The sequence below is a fragment of the Hyalella azteca genome, unplaced genomic scaffold (assembly GCF_000764305.2).
Source record: "Hyalella azteca isolate HAZT.00-mixed unplaced genomic scaffold, Hazt_2.0.2 contig10482, whole genome shotgun sequence".
Classification (NCBI taxonomy): Eukaryota; Metazoa; Arthropoda; class Malacostraca; order Amphipoda; family Hyalellidae; genus Hyalella; species Hyalella azteca.
In genome coordinates this window covers 60,115-77,748 of record NW_025940522.1, presented here as the reverse complement: position 1 = coordinate 77,748, position 17,634 = coordinate 60,115, and the positions used below count along the sequence as shown (strand labels likewise).

Below are 17,634 nucleotides of genomic sequence, written 5' to 3'. Positions count from 1 at the left end.
GTGTTGTAGATGGTAAACTCTACGGCATATAGGAGATGATTTTCGTGTTAGGTGGCGGTTGAGGTGCTTTGGAGACGTAGTGATTTTAGAGGGCAGGTAAAAAACTGAGCCCCGTTGGACGCCTGTTTTGATGTTTGGTGACGAAATTCCGTCGAGGCCGAACGGCCGTTAAGGCAGTTGAGACCCAGCGGGTGATTGATTTGCATAGTTGAGAGGAGGAGAAGCCGTTGATCAGAACCCAGTAAGTGGCGGTATCAAAGACTGGTGAGATCCAGTGATGGTTCGGTGAACGGGTCTTTTTTGGTTGAGACCAAGCATGATGGGAGTGGTGGGTGAGGTGAGATGATGTGCGTGGTGAGTAGGTATAAGAAAGCCGTGTTTATAATCGGCCATGGTGGGGTAGCCGGCACCGCTCCATTTCTTCGATGGCGGGAACTGATGTGTGCTGGGATGTGTACCTACTACCTTGACATTAGTGCGCGATGTGTACTGCCCCCTCCAATTGATGTGTGCTGTGATGTGTACCTTTACATTAGTGCGTGATGTGTACTGCCCCCAACTGATGTGTACCCCAACTAACTGCCCCCCTGGCAACTAACTGCCCCCCCCCCTGTGCAGCGGGAGCGCAAGGAGCGTAAGCTTTACAGCGACGACTGGGCGCTGGGTGACGAGGAGATCGAGGGCTACCACACCTTCAACCTGGGGGAGAAGATCACGTCAGACCAGTTCACGGGGGGCTTCGTGAAGGACATGAGTGATGAGGGTGAGTCAGGGTGATGAGGGAGGGTCAGGGTGATGAGGGAGGGTCAGGGCAATGAGGGTGGGTCAGGGTGATGAGGGAGGGTCAGGGTGATGAGGGTGAGTCAGGGTGATGAGGGAGGGTCAGGGTGATGAGGGTGGGTCAGGGTGATGAGGGTGAGTCAGGGTGATGAAGGAGGGTCAGGGTGATGAGGGAGGGTCAGGGTGATGAGGGAGGGTCGGGGTGATGAGGGAGGGTCAGGGTGATGAGGGAGGGTCGGGGTGATGAGGGAAGGTCAGGGTGATGAGGGAGGGTCGGGGTGATGAAGGAGGGTCGGGGTGATGAGGGAAGGTCAGGGTGATGAGGGAGGGTCAGGGTGATGAGGGTGGGTCAGGGTGATGAGTCAGGGTGATGAGGGAGGGTCAGGGTGATGAGAGAGGGTCAGGGTGATGAGGGTGAGTAAGTGACTTTAATTGCAAGACCGATTCCTAACTAAAGACCTGATAACGCTAGCTGCGGTCCTTATCTAAAGGCCTGGTAACGCGAGTTACCTTCCGACTGTGAACTGCTGATGAACTGTCATCGAAAAGCTAAACCTTCATTCAAGCCATCACTTGCCCTGGCGCTAACCCTGCATTGCAACAATGTGCAGACTTCTCGCTGGGCTACTTCCAGCAGCACGGCTTCAACTGGCCGCTGCTCTTCAAGACCAAGGAGAAGCTCGGCATCGTCGTTCCTGACGAGGACTTCAGCGTCAGCGACGTGCGCCAAGCCGTGGGTGAGTGCTGACGCCAGTGACGTGTTGCCAACACTCGTCACGTGCGTTGACTGACTGATTTTCTGACAGCCCTGACTCTCTGGCCTGTTTTGCCCAACTGTCATTTGCTTGGCTGTTATGTTTGCTCTCAAGCAACGTGAAGGTTCTGCTTGTTGAGCCCAAATAACACGTGATTGACTGGCCTGTTGAGCCCAAATAACACTTGATTGACTGGCCTATATTAAGCCCAAATAACACGTGCCTGGCTTCTATATTCGTCCCCTACACCGAGTTATTGGCTGCTGTGCAGGGTCGCGGCGTATGCTTGACGTGATGGACGTGTCCACGCAGAAAAACGTCGAGATGACCATGAAGGACTGGCAGCGATACTTTGAATCCCAGGACAAAGACAAGCTCCTAAACGTCATCAGCCTCGAGTTCTCACACACCAAGCTCGAGAACCTGGTTCAGGCGCCAACAGTAGTGAGTTTGAACCGCGTATACCTTTAAAGAACCTTCCAATCTTCTTGTGAAGGTCTCGCGCCTCCTGTTGGGTGTAAACCATTAACCTGGCCCACTGTTGTGACTTTAAACCATATTGAATCTGGCACAATTGTGACTTTGAACCTTACTGAATCTGGTCCACAGTTAGGCCTGTGAATCATACTGAATCTGGTTCACAGTTGTGACTTTGAACCTTACTGAATCTGGTCCTCAGTTAGGACTGTGAACCTTAGTGAGTCTGGTCCACAGTTTGGACTTTGCACCACAGTGAACCTGGTCCACCTCGGAGCACAAAAGTATCATGGATATGGTTGCAGGTGCGACAAGTTGACTGGGTGGAGAAGGTGTGGCCACGACACCTGAAGGAGGCGCAGACGGCGTCCACGAACGTCTTGGAGGACATGATGTACCCCAAGGTGCAGAAGTATTGCCTCATGTCCGTCGGTGGCTGCTTCACAGACTTCCACATCGACTTCGGAGGCACCTCAGTGTGGTACCACGTGCTCAGGGGCAGGAAGGTATGTAACTACGCACCGTCATTAAGATAATGCACATTACCTGCTTAACTTATCCCTTAATATTATGACGAGTCTCAACCGGTACCGCCCACGGCCACGCTGGCGTCTTCTTCCCTCCCCTCTCCCATGTCTGGAAGCGAACCTTTGCGTCCTGAGTAACAGCGACATATTCTGCAATTCTGCAGGCCACTGCATGTAATAAGGATATATTATCCGAAATATACCAGTTATCCTCTGAGTAGGCCACTATATATTATGATCTTTGATTACAATCCTTTCCTCCGCCTCAGCAGATATTATTTGATGCTCACGCTGAAAGAGGCCTGAAGCGTATAGATAAACCTCACCCCACCCCAAACTGTAATTACCCATTTACGCGTTTCTATCCCCAACCCTCCCCTCAAACTGTAACCCTCATTTCTAGTGCTTAGTATCCTCGTGTAGGTTATCATCCCACCTTAAAGCCGTGTGTAACCTCCAATGACCGCTTCAGATTTTCTGGCTGATCCTTTTCCATGGAGGGAACCTGCCGCGTGTTCATAGCCTCACGCGCGAAACTTGAGTCATTCTCACCTTCAGATCTTCTGGCTCATCCCCCCTACGGAGAACAACCTGCAGCGCTACGAGGCGTGGGTGCTCTCAGGCAAGCAGGGCGACGTCTTCTTCGGCGACACCGTCGACAAATGCGAGCGCATCGAGCTCACCACGGGGAACACGTTCTTCATCCCCACCGGTACGTCCTCCATCCCCACGGGCAGCACGTTTTCTTCCCCATGGCTTGTTGAGCTCCATTCGTGGCCGCCTCCTGTGTGTTGGGTTGGTCGGGTTTCTTTACATTATTCATAAAAATGGTATTGATAATAGCCCATCAATTCCTTTTCGATACGCAGTCTTTTTCTCTATATATCATTGAGGTGAAAGTGTTACAATCTTGTACATGAGCCTCGTACATAGCGCACGTGCCGCGCTCGTCGGAGCTCTCGCACACATACTACACTTACGGTTCTCGTACACGTGCAGCTCTTCTTACACACATGCAGCTCTCTTCTTACACACGTGTAGCTCATTTCTTAAACACGTGCAGCTCTCTTCTTATACACGTGCGTGTGTAGCTCTCTTCTTATATACGTGCACGTGCAGCTCTCTTGTAACACACGTACACGTGCAGCTCTCACACACTTCCTCGTGCCGCAGGCTGGATCCACGCAGTGTACACGCCCGAGGACTCGCTTGTGTTCGGCGGCAACTTCCTGCACAGCTACGGCATCGAGAAGCAGCTGCGCGTGGCACAAGTCGAGGACACCACACATGTGAGTGGCTTGGGGAGTGTGGCGTGTGTGGTGTGAGTGTGGCGTGTGTGGTGTGAGTGTGGCGTGTGTGGTGGGAGTGTGGCGTGTGTGGTGTGCTACGGCATTGAAAACAGCTAGAATGGTCCTTTAGAACTAAGCACAATTTGTTCACGATTTTAGCTGTTTCTCTGAAGACAAGATTATTTGTTCGCATTTCAATACAGTAGTTGCCACATAGGGTAAATTGTTCCATTGAGGCGACGTCAACGTGGCAGAGCTTAGGTGCCAAATACGTGCCACTTATGATCTCGAGTACCCTGCGGACCTCATGCCCTTAACGTATCTCACGCCCCACAGGTACCACAGAAGTTTAGGTACCCGTTCTTCACGGAGATGCTGTGGTACGTCTTAGAGAGATACGTACACGTCCTTCTCGGTCGCACCCACCTCAGTCTGCCGCAGTCCGAGCACGAAAAGCTTTTGGCCGCCGTTAAGAATACCAACCTCACCGTAAGTCCCGGTGACCAATACCAACCTCACCGTAAGTCCCGGTTACCCATATCAACCTCACCGTAAGTCCCGGTGACCCATACCAACCTCACCGTAAGTCCCGGTGACCCATATCATTCTCACCGTAAGTCCCGGTGACCCATATCAACCTCACCGTAAGTCCCGGTGACCCATATCAACCTCACCGTAAGTCCCGGTGACCTATATCAACCGTAAGTGACACGGCGAAAGCGTCCTACCTTAAAATTAACTTCCCTTAAGATCTGCCTATACCACAACCACAGGCTTGACTCGTCCATGAGATCAATGTCTGGTCTGAGGTAAAAAGTTTCTAACTTATTCAGTTTTTTAGTATGTCTTGTCGTTAGTGTGTATGCGTCGTATAATGACGTATTGTGTATATATTATATCTAACTTTTGTATGTAAATTGTGTAAATGTTATTCTGCCGCACAGTGTGGCGTTATGTTATCCTATCGCATATGCTTAGCGCTGCCTCCAGGCGCATGAATTCTGTGTCCCGCCACCTGTCAAGCAGCTGATGCCTCTCAGGCGCGTGGCTCTCCCACTGTCTTGGGGACATCTCTGTTAAGTAATGCTGACGCACTCGTGCTCACTTCGTTTACCCCCGGCAGGATGAGAAGCACGTGGCGGAGGAGAAGCACGTGCACGTGACGCGCTACGAGCTGCACGGCCTCAAGGCCATCGTCATGTACCTGCACTCGCTGCCCAACAGCCGCAAGAACGTGCCCGACCTGCTGGCCGACCCCGTGCCTCTTATCCAGGTACACGTGCCCGACCTGCTGGCCGACCCCGTGCCTCTTATCCACGTGATATTTAACGTACCCACGAGACATCACACGTACCCGCGTAGCATCAAGCTCACCCGCTTGAAATCAAACGTACCCACGTTGCGTTTTGATTCCTACACTCCCACGCGTCTCGCTTGTCCCCCATACCCCCATGTGTCTCGAGTCCTTGATACCGAGGCCCTGCGCGCGTAGCTCACTTGTTTCCCATACTTCACATGTCTCACGTTTCCTACAAATTCATCATTTCTAACCATAACCTCTTCAGTGTCCCCCATACCATCGTCACCGTGCCTGAGCTCTGTACTGGTACTCGGCTGATAACATGCAAACTCTCATAGTTTACCTATCGCTGCTCTCGGTCAGGATACGATGGCGCATTCAAAGCTCAAGCAACAAGATGTGAACGAACTTTCAGGCGACTGTGCTAATCTATTTATACCAATGCCTTAATTATGCATTTAATCAAAATGTGTCTGTTAAAGGGCTCACGTGTCCTCTGTTGTTTCTATTGTGAAGGATTAAAATCAGGATAGGTAATGCTTAATATTGTTTATTTGATATGACCTTCGTTAAAATCGTAATTTGCACCAGGTAAAATAGATTAGTAGCTTATTACATTAAATTAACATTCACCAGTGAAAATTGATAAACACGACATAACACTTCATTGCGCATGAGATATTGCGCACGGCAACAAGCATAAAGTCACGGTAGCTACTAGCAGACCATATTGCTCAGGTGCAGACAGCGCTCTGAACTAGATCGCTCCGGTAGACAGCGGGCAATCAACTAACTAGTAACTACCGCTGCTGCCGCTACCGCCGATCACGACTAGCCGCAGTCGCGCAGCTCAAAGGTTCTAACGCAATGTATATGGCGCGACTACCTAATGCGTGTTACCTCGTAACTAGAAGTGATTCAAAATGTGATTTTGGGAACGACAGTTACTACAAAATGTTTCTCAGTTGGAAACGACAGTTTCCCTTCACTTGTTCTCCCCCCGTGTCTCACGTGTTTCACACGTCTCTCGTGTCTCTCGTGTCACATGTCTCTCGTGTCTCACATGTCTCGTGTCTCGCATGTCTCTCGTGTCTCACATATCTCTCGTGTCTCGCATGTCTCTCGTGTCACATGTCTNCCCTTGCAACATTCAAGAGACGACTGGACAAGTGGTTGAGAAAGATCCCGGACTGTCCAGTAATGGGAAACTACCCTCAGCAAGTGACAAGCAACAGCATCTTGCATCAGCTGGCCCAAATGAGGGCAAATAGACGGAACACGTCCAACGTTACATCCGACGACGACTCGGAGACGGAGGACGACGAAGGCGGCGCATCAGCGTGACCTTGGACTACGACGTCCTAAACTCATCATAAGGTCATAAGGTGGTGCAGTGTGGTGTAATGTGGTGTTGTGTTGTGGTGCAGTGTTGTATTGTGGTGCATCGTGGTCTGTGGAGCAGTGTGGTGTTGTGGTAGAGTGGGACGTGATGCAGTGTGGTGTGAAGAAATTTTCACACTACAAATTAACAGTAAGCCAAATGAAGCTGTTGGCATCTACACTGTCAGGTCTTTAGCGGCCACCCTCCTTTACCACCTACACTTCCCTCGCCATTAGCCCCAACCTCGCTCCCCTCTTGCTTGTTTAGTGATGGCTCATACGACAATTGTAATTGAAAATCAGCCAAAGGCTATAAGCCAAGAGGGACTAACATCTTACCAGACTGCCTCAGGTATTCCTTGCCGCCCATCTTCCCCTCACCCCTGACACACCTCCCCCCCGCAGGCCGCGTGTGCGAGCAGTGCACGCGCCCAGATTGCCGCACGTGTTCCTTCTGCATCGACATGACCAAATATGGCGGCTCTGGCATCCTCAAGCAGCGCTGCAAGCTCAAGAAGTGTCCCAAGGTGAGGAGTGTCTCTGGTTGAGGTGTGCACCTGGTTGATGAGTGTTTCGAGTTGAAAGACTGTCCCTGATTGAAGAGTGTCGCAGCCGACATTAGCTGGTGCTGGTGAAACACGATGCAAATGCACACTAATAAGAGATACTATCTCGTCGTCAACGAAACTTGCATTAAGAAACAACTTCTGCCCAATTATACGAATTCACGTACACATGTATATTATATTGTCAAGTTGGTTATAGCTCTTGAGCATCAAATGCTTGTTTCCTTGCATGTTCACAAATAAGTAATCATATAGGTAATTGATGAGACTGTAATGTAGCTTTGATTGAATTGATCGACCGTCCTACCGTACCCTAACTTTGTTCACCCCCAGCCGCTGCTCCCTGCCCCCGCGGTGTGCTACGTGTGCGCCCTGGACGGCTTCCTGCAGTCGGCGGCTGACAAGAAGACGCGCCACGACCATCCCAGCACACTCATGGAGTGCTCAGTGTGCTACAAGGTCTCCCACCCCGAGTGTGTCGTAGTCCAGGTGGGTGGCGAGGCGGTATGATAAATGTTACATAAATGTCTCGCTCGATATGATTGACCCTAACCGCCCTAGGTGCAAGCCGCGCGCTGCAATCTCGAGTTAAATTTCAGGCCTTCATTTGATAGAGGATTTCTTAGCTGTCCTCCGTCTCACGCAATCCCTTTTTCATAGCATTGGCACCGCTTTTCTTTGTCATGCTTCTTCGTGGGCCTATTGTAAGAATGCCCCAGCGTTGGAGGCCACAGCACTCTAACTTTCATCCCACATCTCCCTAACCCCCTAATGTTCTCCTCACCTGCAGGGAGTGGAGGGCAAGATCATCCCCGACTACCCCAACTGCTGGGAGTGTCCTGAGTGCCTTGAGGCTGGCTACGACAGAGAATACAAGGTGAGGATAGGCACGGATAATTGAAGGTTGGTGACGTGGAGACCACACAAGTACAGCAATATCTATGTCTACACGCTATGTACCACACAAGTATAGCTATTCGTATACCAAATAAGCACGGTATGTACCAGTTACCACACAAGTGTAGCTATACTTACACCAAACGAACTACGTATCACCCAAGCGATATGCATCACCAGCACCTGCAGGGTGCCGATTATTGACGATGTTGCGTCCACAGAACGCGCGGGGGGCGCGGCTCTCGGCGGTGGGCAGCAGCGACAGCGGTGGAGCAACTGCGGCCACACCCGTGAAGGTGAGAACTACAGTGTGGACATTGACGCCACAAATGACGGACATTGACGCTACAAATGACGGACATTGATTCCACAAATGACTTACATTGACGCCACAAATGACTGACAGTGACGCCACAAATGACGGAAATTGACGCCACAAATGACTGACAGTGACGCCACAAATTCTCGGTGCCTGACGGGCAATGGTCCCCTCGCCTGGCGCTGTCGGCTGACCTCACTTTCTTGTCCTTCTTTCTAATGCTCGCCCCCCATCTTCCTTCCCTCTCCTCGTCGGTTCTCATCATCGGCGGCTCTGCGGTTCTCATCGGCGGCTCTGCGGTCCTCATCCTTGGCGGCTCTGCGGTTCTCTTCCTTCTCGACTTTTGGGTTCTCATCCTCCTCGGCTCGGCGGCTCTCATCCCCGGCGGATGTTGCAGGAGGAACCTGACGAGCAAGAAGTAAACCATCAGACGCCCGATGCCACATGCGATGAAGCACCTACGGGTGGAGTACAACACGAACAGCCTACGGACAGGAGGCACGAAGCCCCCACCCAGCACTGCGATCCCAAACCCGTGAGTTCCTCAGACTCGGACAGCTCTCCGTGATTCCCCATGTCGTGGCCCTCAGTACAACATTGCCCATTTTAGGGCCATGGAGGAGAAGGAGAGCTGAGGGATAAAAGGAGAAGGCGTCAGAAGCCCCACCATTTCTCCAAAAGGGACTGTAGTCTCTTAGAATCAAGTCAGAAACTAATCGTTATTTCTTCATCGTTTGTTTTGTTTGCCATCCAGCTCAACTGTTATTATGCTATTCCTACCTGGCCGTTAGTGGACGTACCATTCCTACACGGACAGCATATGGTCGGCCAGACCCAGAGTTTTAGCAAGCAGTTACAGTTCAACGCGTTACCGATTCTTTATATTCCAATGAATTTTCATGAACAATTTGTCGCATAAACAGGCCTCATCATAATGCATCTTTTTAGTTCACTTATGCAAGTTGTGCAATTTACTTTGTCGTATCGGACGAGACTTTAGCTTTTCCAGTTTCTATTCAGAGTTGATCCTAAACTTTAGTTGCTGGTACGTTCTGTGTGGACCATAAATTTTTGAGTTGCTTAAGTGTTTAGTTCATACCCACCTATCCCTAAACCTTCAATGCTTGAATGGATCACGAACGTGTAACGTGTCAGTCCTTCCTATAACTACGATGTACTAGACATCACAATCTAGAGCAGCGCTGCAACTAATTTCTTGTCTATATTGATATGTAACACTATAATATCTGCAAAATAAGCTTACCCTAATGCCCGTCAGTTAGAGCAGTTTTGACAGCGCTGTTCTAGAGCGACGATGCTGGATATTTATAATCTTGTCTTAGTAAAGCAGTCATGGCGTACAGTTTTCATAGTCGAGCTACCTCACGAGCCAAAGAAATCATTGATTGATCGAGATCCTTGTATTAGAGTCATTGGTTAGAGACTGCGCGTGAGTTTCGTATAGAGCGAACCATAGTACAACGCTACCGCCGCCGTTTGCCCTGTCTTTCAGAATTTTCCCAGAGTTAGGATATGCCATTTGTTTTGTTAGCTTGAAGACAAAGACTAGAGGCGTCCAATTCTTCGTTGCCGTGTCTTATTATTACGCTATATTTTTTCTTGTTTTACTATTGGCTGAATTTTCAGGAAAAATGTATGAAGCCACAAGAGAAAAATGTGTATATATGTATAATACTTAATGTACAGTAAAAGGCGGTAGGGAGCTTGAATTAGTGCATAATCTCTGTATATTCTGTGTGAAGGGAATGTGCCATGAGGGTAGTGGGTGTGAGGGTGAGGTTAGAGGAAGAGGGTAAATAGCGCTCATGATGGTGAAGAAGGGCACTTTGTATGGCTGAGAAGGGCGCTCTTTATGGCTGAGAAGGGCGCTCTTTATGACTGAGAATGGCATTCTTCATAACTGAGAATTTCACTCTTTTATGGTTGAGAATTGCACTCTTTATTGCTAAGATTGGCACTCTTTGACTGAGAATAGCACTATTTGACTGGGAATGGCACTCTTTATGGCTGAGAATGGTCTATTTATGGTTGAGAATGGCACTCTTTGACTGAGAATGGCACTCTTTATGGCTGAGAATGTCCTCTTTATGGCTAAGATTGGCACTCTATGGCTAAGAATGGCACTCTTTATGGCTGAGTGTAGTGTCCTTTAAAATAGCGGCTTATGTGTATATCAACGTTACCCTTGTGTCTCGACGCACGGTGGCCTTGACATCTGCTGGAGGAACATTTACAACGTCATTGCTGCCTAAACAATTAAACTAAAACCTTATTCCTACCTGATCCAATAAACTACAACCTTATTCCTACCTGATCGAATAAACTACAACCTTATTCCTACCTGATCCAATAAACTACAACCTTATTCCTACCTGATCCAATAAACTACAACCTCATTCCTATCTGATTTAATAAGCTACCACATTATTTCGACGCTGCATTATTTCTATCTGCCCGTATTAGGTTCAACGTTATTTCCTTCGACGAAGTGTCGCCAGTGCCACCTTATAAGTATACCCTAAACTGTTGCCAGTGTCGCCTGCTCTGCCTCCATTGGTTGACTTGACTGCTTTCACGGGTCGCCTGCCTTGATTGCCTGCCGTTGTTGCTTGTCTTGGTTGCCTGCCATGGTTGCTTGTCCTGTTGCCTGCCAAGGTTGCTTGTCCTGGTTGCCTGCCAAGGTTGCTTGTCCTGGTTGCCTGCCATGGTTGCTTATCCTGGTTTCCTGCCATGGTTGCTTGTCTTGGTTGCACCATCTAGTCGCATCCACCTGCCTCCAGGTCCAACTCCTGCCGCTTGTGTAGGAGTTGCTGCATGCTCATGTCTGGGCAAAGGTAATGGCGGTGGGTCAGGTTTTAACGTGAAGGTGGATCAGGCGGCGGTCCGGTTATCAATACATGACGAGCATGCACTGAGCATGAGCATGCACTGGGTCCACGACTGAGCTGTGCTAGCGACTATGTACTTTCAATCAGTATCCGGTACATTCTCTGTTGATCGGGACAGTTAATGCTCAGTTGATCAGTTCAGGTCAGGCTATGTTGATCGGGACAGTACAGCTTCAGTTGATCAGTACAGTGCATGCTCAGTTGATCAGTCGAGTACAGCCTCTGTTGATTAGTACAGTACAACTTCTTGCAATGTTCTCTTGTATGGGCCACAGCCTGCGTGTTATGAGGGCTGATGTGCCAAGCTTCAAATACATCTCACAATCTCAATAACTTTTGGTTTGATTTCTCCTTTGAGGTGAAGAGAGGTTGGCCTCAGAATGATGGCGATGCGGTGGTTTCTGCGGCATTGACGTTTGGAGGTTAGGACGGCTTCTGCTACGTTGACGTTGCGGGGTTAGGGGGACTTGTGCGACGTTGTTGCACATGGTGCCAATGACGATGAACGCGAAGGAGGGTTGTAGTCTTCGGAATGGAGAGGGCAACCTAAAGAGAAGTAGAAAAGCAAAAGAAATCGAAGGAAATTAAGAAAGTCGTCGCCTCTTCTGCTTTGCCTTATAAGGAGTACACACGGAAGATTATGAGCAAGCTTGGCAAACAGATGCTTGAAAATCGCCCCACTTCTAACGGTGTGAATGCCGCGGGAGCTGCAATGGCCCGGGCGCAACTATGCGTTGGGGCATATGAGCGTGGCTTACACTGAGGTGATCAGCTGTTGGGAGGAAAACGAGGAAACTATAGATTTCGGTGGTCTTGGCGGCGCGGGAGGAAATCTTCCGGCCTCCCCTCAAGTAATGACAGGCGGAATACCAGCAACGTGGAAGGACAACGAAGTGGCTATACCGAGCGGGCCATGGGTGCCGCAGAACGCATTTTTGTGTTGACGTTACGGGGGGAGGACGGCTTCTGTCTGCTGACATTGCGGGGTGAGGACGGCTTCTGTCTGCTGACGTTGCGGGGTGAGGACGGCTTCTGTCTGCTGACGTTGCGGGGTGAGGACGGCTTCTGTCGGCTGACGTTGCGGGGTGAGGACGGCTTCTGTCTGCTGACGTTGAGGGGTGAGTCCGACTTCTGTCTGCTTACGTTGCTGGGTGAGGACGGCTTCTGCCTGCTGTTATTGCGGGGTGAGGAAGGCTTCTGTCTGCTGACGCTGCGGGATGAGGACGGCTTCTGTCTGCTGACGTGGAGGGGTGAGTCCGACTTCTGTCTGCTTACGTTGCTGGTTGAGGACGGCTTCTGTCTGCTGTTATTGCGGGGTGAGGACGGCTTCTGTCTGCTTACGTTGCGGGGTGAGGACGGCTTCTGTCTTCTGACGTTATGGAGTGGAGACAGCTTTTGTTTGCTGTAGTTGCAATTGTTGTTTCTGCTGGTGGTTCAGGTGTTGTTTGTTTTGGTGGTGCAGGTGTGGCTTGTATTGGAGGTGCAGGTGATGCCGATGTTGTTTATGGCTGGAGACCCAGGTGATGCAGTTATTTTCGTGCTTGATGGTGCAGGTGATGCAAATGTCACGAACAATGTCATTTGTGTCGTTTTATTACGTAGTGTTTTAGAGTTTTACGGTTAAACAGGCATGCTGTGTGCTGACGTTATGTGCGGGTAGACAGTCGCTCTGTTTGAGGTCAGGTTAGACAGTCGTCCTGTGTGCTGGCAGTGGCAGGATGCGTTATTGGCCAACCACTGATTTACTAGTAGTTCCTCTCCTTCTACTTCTCCTCCTCCCTGTGCGCGCGGGAGGAACATAAGTGTAGTTGTGAACTCAACGTGTGTGTGCAGGTGGCTGCTCCCCCCATGCCCACTTGGGGGGAATTACAGGCGAGGGTGAGAAAGCCATTGGTTGCTCCCCAGTGGGTGGTTCGACCTGCCCCCATCGAGTTGAGCCGCGCCGACGCTGGCCTTCTTGACCTTCACAATGGTCAAAGCAAGCCCGCAATAATGTGTGGTCTAGTCCTCCTTAGTGTCTTCAAGCTGCTTTCCGTCAACGACCTCCTTGTGGTGATGCGCGTGTGTCGGGAGTGGGCGCGATGGTCCGTCCACCCGTCACTGTGGCCACACCTTACCCTGCCACCCAACCGCCCGGTTAGACCCGATCAGATGGAGGGAATCGTACGTCGGCAGCCCAATAAGCTGACACTCAGTTGGACCCAACTGACGCAGGCTCAGCTCAAGTGGCTTCTCATGAGGCTGCCTCAACTGAGTGAGCTGGAGCTGGAGGGACTCACGTGGGGAGAGGTTCGGGAGATCGCCACCTGCTACTGCCCTCCTCTGTCCAAACTCAACCTGAACTTCGTTCAGGGCTTCAATGACGATACGCTGGCCCTCATGCTAGCCCCACCTGTTTCTAAGAGGCCAGGTTTCAGAAACCAGCAGTGCTCTCGCCTCAGCAATTTGACACATCTTTCCCTGTCCAACTCCTTGGTGACCAACACTGGCATCACGGCCATCTGCTCTGAACTGCGGCTCGTGCATCTCGACGTAAGCAATTGTATTATGGTCACTGAAGACACCATCAAGATCATCGTCGATGGCGTGGGCAACACTTTGGAATCTCTGGATGTACGCTCGTGTCAAAACTTGAAGGTTTTTTGCTTGCCTGAGTTGGCCAAGCTTAAATTGCTTTCCTGGTTAGGTATGGACAACTGCCCAAACGTTCCTATAGGAGCTTTGCAGGCGTGGTCTCAAACGCACGGCTATACGGAAGTAAAGAAAGGTGTTTACACACGCATTCCGCCCACAGTGAAAAAAGTCAGCCGTGCAATACAATCTCGCCTTGTAAAATCGGCGTTCCAAGAAATACTGAAAACTCATATCCAGAAACTGAGTAACAAGTCACGCATGATTCCCTCTAGCGAGAAGAAAGCTGATTCTGGTTCAGCTCGTCCTAAAGAACACAGTAAAGATAATGGGACTAAACATTGCGACTCCTCCGTTGGGGAAGGGAAAGACATGGCGTCGGAAATCGATGACGAGCTTAATTCCAAACTGTCAACTGAGGTAACAAAAAAAGCGGACGATGCGCGGGTAGATTATGCAGATGAAACAGGGAAAGCTTCGGCGGTTGAGGCACAGGAAAATCAGGCGGTTGAGTGCGGAAAAAATAATTCAACCCTCGAGAGTAAACCTACCGTGGGCGAACGAAGCACGTGTGGTCAAAGTAAGGAACTGATATCCAAAGAAGCGACTGCAACAAAAGATGAGGATTGTGCTGATTCGGTACCTGTGAACGATAAACAGGAGCCGAAAGGCGACAAGTCCTTTAGGTGCAGAAAACGGCCTTCTCGCTTCGCTGACTCCGAAGTTGATACTTCGCCATCCTTCAAAAATTCGAGAAAGAATTTGAAACTTGTCACTGTTGAGCTCGAGGATATTGGTTCTGCCACGAAACTCGGATGCAAAATGCAGAACGTTGCCAAAGATTCTTCCAAAAAAGATGAGTTTCCTTCCAAGCCTTCGCTTATCAGCCCCAAATCTAAGTGGCTCGCGCAAGCCGATCCCAGTAGCAAGAAAGTAGACAAGAATTTTTCGTCTGACGAAGCCGAGTCGTTGCCAGCAGCTTCGCCAGACTTGCCGCGTAGACATCATCGCCGACTGCGGGAAGTGCAAGAAGGCCGCCGGGAGAGCGATGTGCAAGAAGGCCACCGGGAGCGCACATCGCCCAAGGATTCATCGCCAAGCTCCGTTAAAGGGGAAGACACTTCCAAGACTGAAATTTCTGGCAAAAGGCTGTCTGTCTCAGATGAAACGCCTGAGAAGAAAACGGCTCAGTGCAGTCCCAAAAAGAAGCACAAGAAAGAGAAGGATATCATTACCAGATCAAAAAGACTGAAACAGGAGCCAGCGTTGGAATCAAACTTGGAAGAAAAATATTCTGCCGTCACTGAAGCCTCGAATTTAGGAAAAGATTATGCCAGCAAGTCGCACATCGAAAGTCGGTCACATAGTGACAAATTCGAACTCAAACACAAGGCGTCGAAGCGCGAGCGATCATCGTCGTTTGAATCAACTGGGTACAAGCACGAGACAAGCGATAAACCCGTTACGAATCTTGACTCGAAATACTCGGCAAAATTAAGGAAAAAGTCCCACGAAGGTTCTCCGTTAGTGGACAATGCCAACAGTGATACTGGCAACAAACCACTGAAAGAACAGACGAAGCAGAGACGGCGACCATCCAAGGATGAAGATAAGGCAGAGGTCCCTCGTCTCAGCCTCGATCACGAAGAGCCTTGCAAACCGTCATCGGCATCGCCGTCAGCCAGGAGCAGCAGGAGGAGAAGTGACGAAGCATCAAAAGAAAAGAAAAACGTAGACTTGAAAGTCACGAAAGAGAAGAAAATTTCATCCGCAGTTGCTGAGGAAAGTGACAAATTAGCCTCCACTGTCGCCACTCCAGAAGTAGATCACACCAAAGGCTCTCACACGGAGGCGAGCTCAGTGAGCGCAAAAAATGTTAGATATGAAAAATTAAAAAGCCCTAAACCTGCGTCTCCGAGCAAGTCCTTCACTCGCGACAAAGTCCCCGTAATTTCGAAGAAGAAAGGTGAAGAAAAACCTGGAAGTAGTGAGAAAAAGCGTGAAATTTTGTCTGGGATGAGCACAAGTTCTGGATCTAAAGCCGTCCGCAAGAATATTATCTTCGAGAAAACTATGAACAAGTTCGGCGCTGATCCGTTGATGCGAAATCCCAGCTCCCCCGACGCCGCTGTGTCAGATGCGCCTTCTGCGATGTCAGCTTGCGCTTCCTTACAACATGAGGAATCACGGGAGTCCTCCAAAGTACCTTCGTCAGCCTTGATGGGGAAAATTCCTGAAATATCAACGGAGCCAAAGAAACTTGCAGTCAAGAGGAAAAAGTTTCCGGGAAGTAGGGTAGTCGATGACAACAGAAGTCCGAAAGAGAAACCTGCAACGAAACCTTCAAAATCTGTCCATTTGTCAAGTGACAGAAGCCTGGAGTCACCACCAATCGACAAGAAGGCTTTGTCTGGACGTAAGGACTATACCAAGCACTTCGCTGTGCGACTCTCTTCCACCATACAGAAGAAATCAACTGCATCAGAGTTTTCATATAAAAAAGGCAAGTCGCCGAAGCAGGGAACTACTCCAGCGCTTGATCTGGATGTCGAAGCCAAACCGAAGTTGGAAATGCCTGGACAAAATAGGCCTCAAGTGTCGGGTGAGCGGAGCGGTAACGACAAAATATTCAGTTGCGTAAAGAAAGTTGAGTCCATGACAAACATTCTTGATCACGGAGCGCAGAGCGATGTGCAAGATATTGTTGGAGCCTCCCAAAACTCTGAAGCTGTTTCACCTGTAAGGTCTGGCACAGGCTCTCGTGCTGCGGGCAAACTGGAAGAGAAGAGGGAAGGGAGGGGTAAAAATGAGGAGCTGGAAGACACCAACCCCGCTGGCGGGAGTGCAAGGCCTGACCACAACCCCACCACAGCCTCACATGACGAGCCTAGAACAAGCAACGACTCCTTTCTTGGGGGCCGAGATTCTTGTTCGAAGTATCCCACTTAAACCACTAAATCCGTGCAGATTATGTGTACATTTTTTTCGTGGCTGCAGCTGAAGCTGCTAATAATTATCTACCGATAATTATTCAAACAATTATTATATTTATTGATTTTAACCAAAATTTATCAACGACCTGATTCGTTCATTGGCATGAAAAAGGTAATCGTAAGTAAATTGTAATTCAATAGAGCCGTTAAAGGTCTGCCTGCGAAGTTGAGAAGACTACAAGAGTTGAGCTAGTCAAAAAATATTAGAGGCTAATAGTTTTGGCGCAATTTAATGCAGGAAATTAAGGATCGGCCAATTAATTCTCAGCTTAAATAAGATTACCAAATTAAGGGGTTCTTCCTTACATCCTTCCCAGGATTGTGAGAGTAAGTTAATATGTGCATGATTAATTAATACGAGTAGCTGTGTAGGTCTCCTGCGTTTAAGTCAATGCTCTCCGTTTTCTAAATATACTGACTTGTGAGAACTGGATTAGAAAACGAAGATTTTTGATGTAACCAATGTAAGAAAGTAAATACTAATTGTCCTTATTTATTTATAAATTTGGAGAACCTATTTTGCATTGAAATTGCCGATGATTAATATGCTATTGATGAGAATAGTTCACAATCGTTTGTCAAATAATGAGTATAATTGAAACTTTTTACACTTCTTCATCCTCTTACTAATGATCATTGTAGCAGCGAAGTGCAATAAAGCGGTGCTATAAATGAGCGTTGAACTCATTGCCATCACATCCTCTTGTTGCTACACGTCATGATACGCGTGCAGCTGAGTGGATACGTAAGGATACGCGTGCAGCTGGCGCTGACAGAGTGGCGTAGTTTCTACAGAGATCAAAGGGGGCAA

General features: G+C 49.3%; 1 protein-coding gene across 1 annotated transcript in view; it reads left to right on the top strand.

Annotated features, from left to right (window-relative positions):
* LOC108665309 overlaps positions 1-17,206 on the top strand; it is a 32,244-nt gene extending 15,038 nt beyond the window's left edge. Inside the window, exons 3-16 of the mRNA XM_018152047.2 lie at positions 619-763; positions 1,392-1,517; positions 1,807-1,979; positions 2,318-2,518; positions 3,098-3,251; positions 3,713-3,828; positions 4,165-4,317; positions 4,952-5,186; positions 6,914-7,035; positions 7,408-7,563; positions 7,865-7,951; positions 8,193-8,267; positions 8,688-8,825; positions 13,033-17,206. Coding sequence (XP_018007536.1) covers positions 619-763; positions 1,392-1,517; positions 1,807-1,979; positions 2,318-2,518; positions 3,098-3,251; positions 3,713-3,828; positions 4,165-4,317; positions 4,952-5,186; positions 6,914-7,035; positions 7,408-7,563; positions 7,865-7,951; positions 8,193-8,267; positions 8,688-8,825; positions 13,033-16,779 — 5,628 coding nt within the window. The 3' untranslated portion in view covers positions 16,780-17,206. The remainder of the gene's footprint in view (positions 1-618; positions 764-1,391; positions 1,518-1,806; positions 1,980-2,317; positions 2,519-3,097; positions 3,252-3,712; positions 3,829-4,164; positions 4,318-4,951; positions 5,187-6,913; positions 7,036-7,407; positions 7,564-7,864; positions 7,952-8,192; positions 8,268-8,687; positions 8,826-13,032) is intronic.
* Positions 17,207-17,634: the final 428 nt, after the last annotated feature.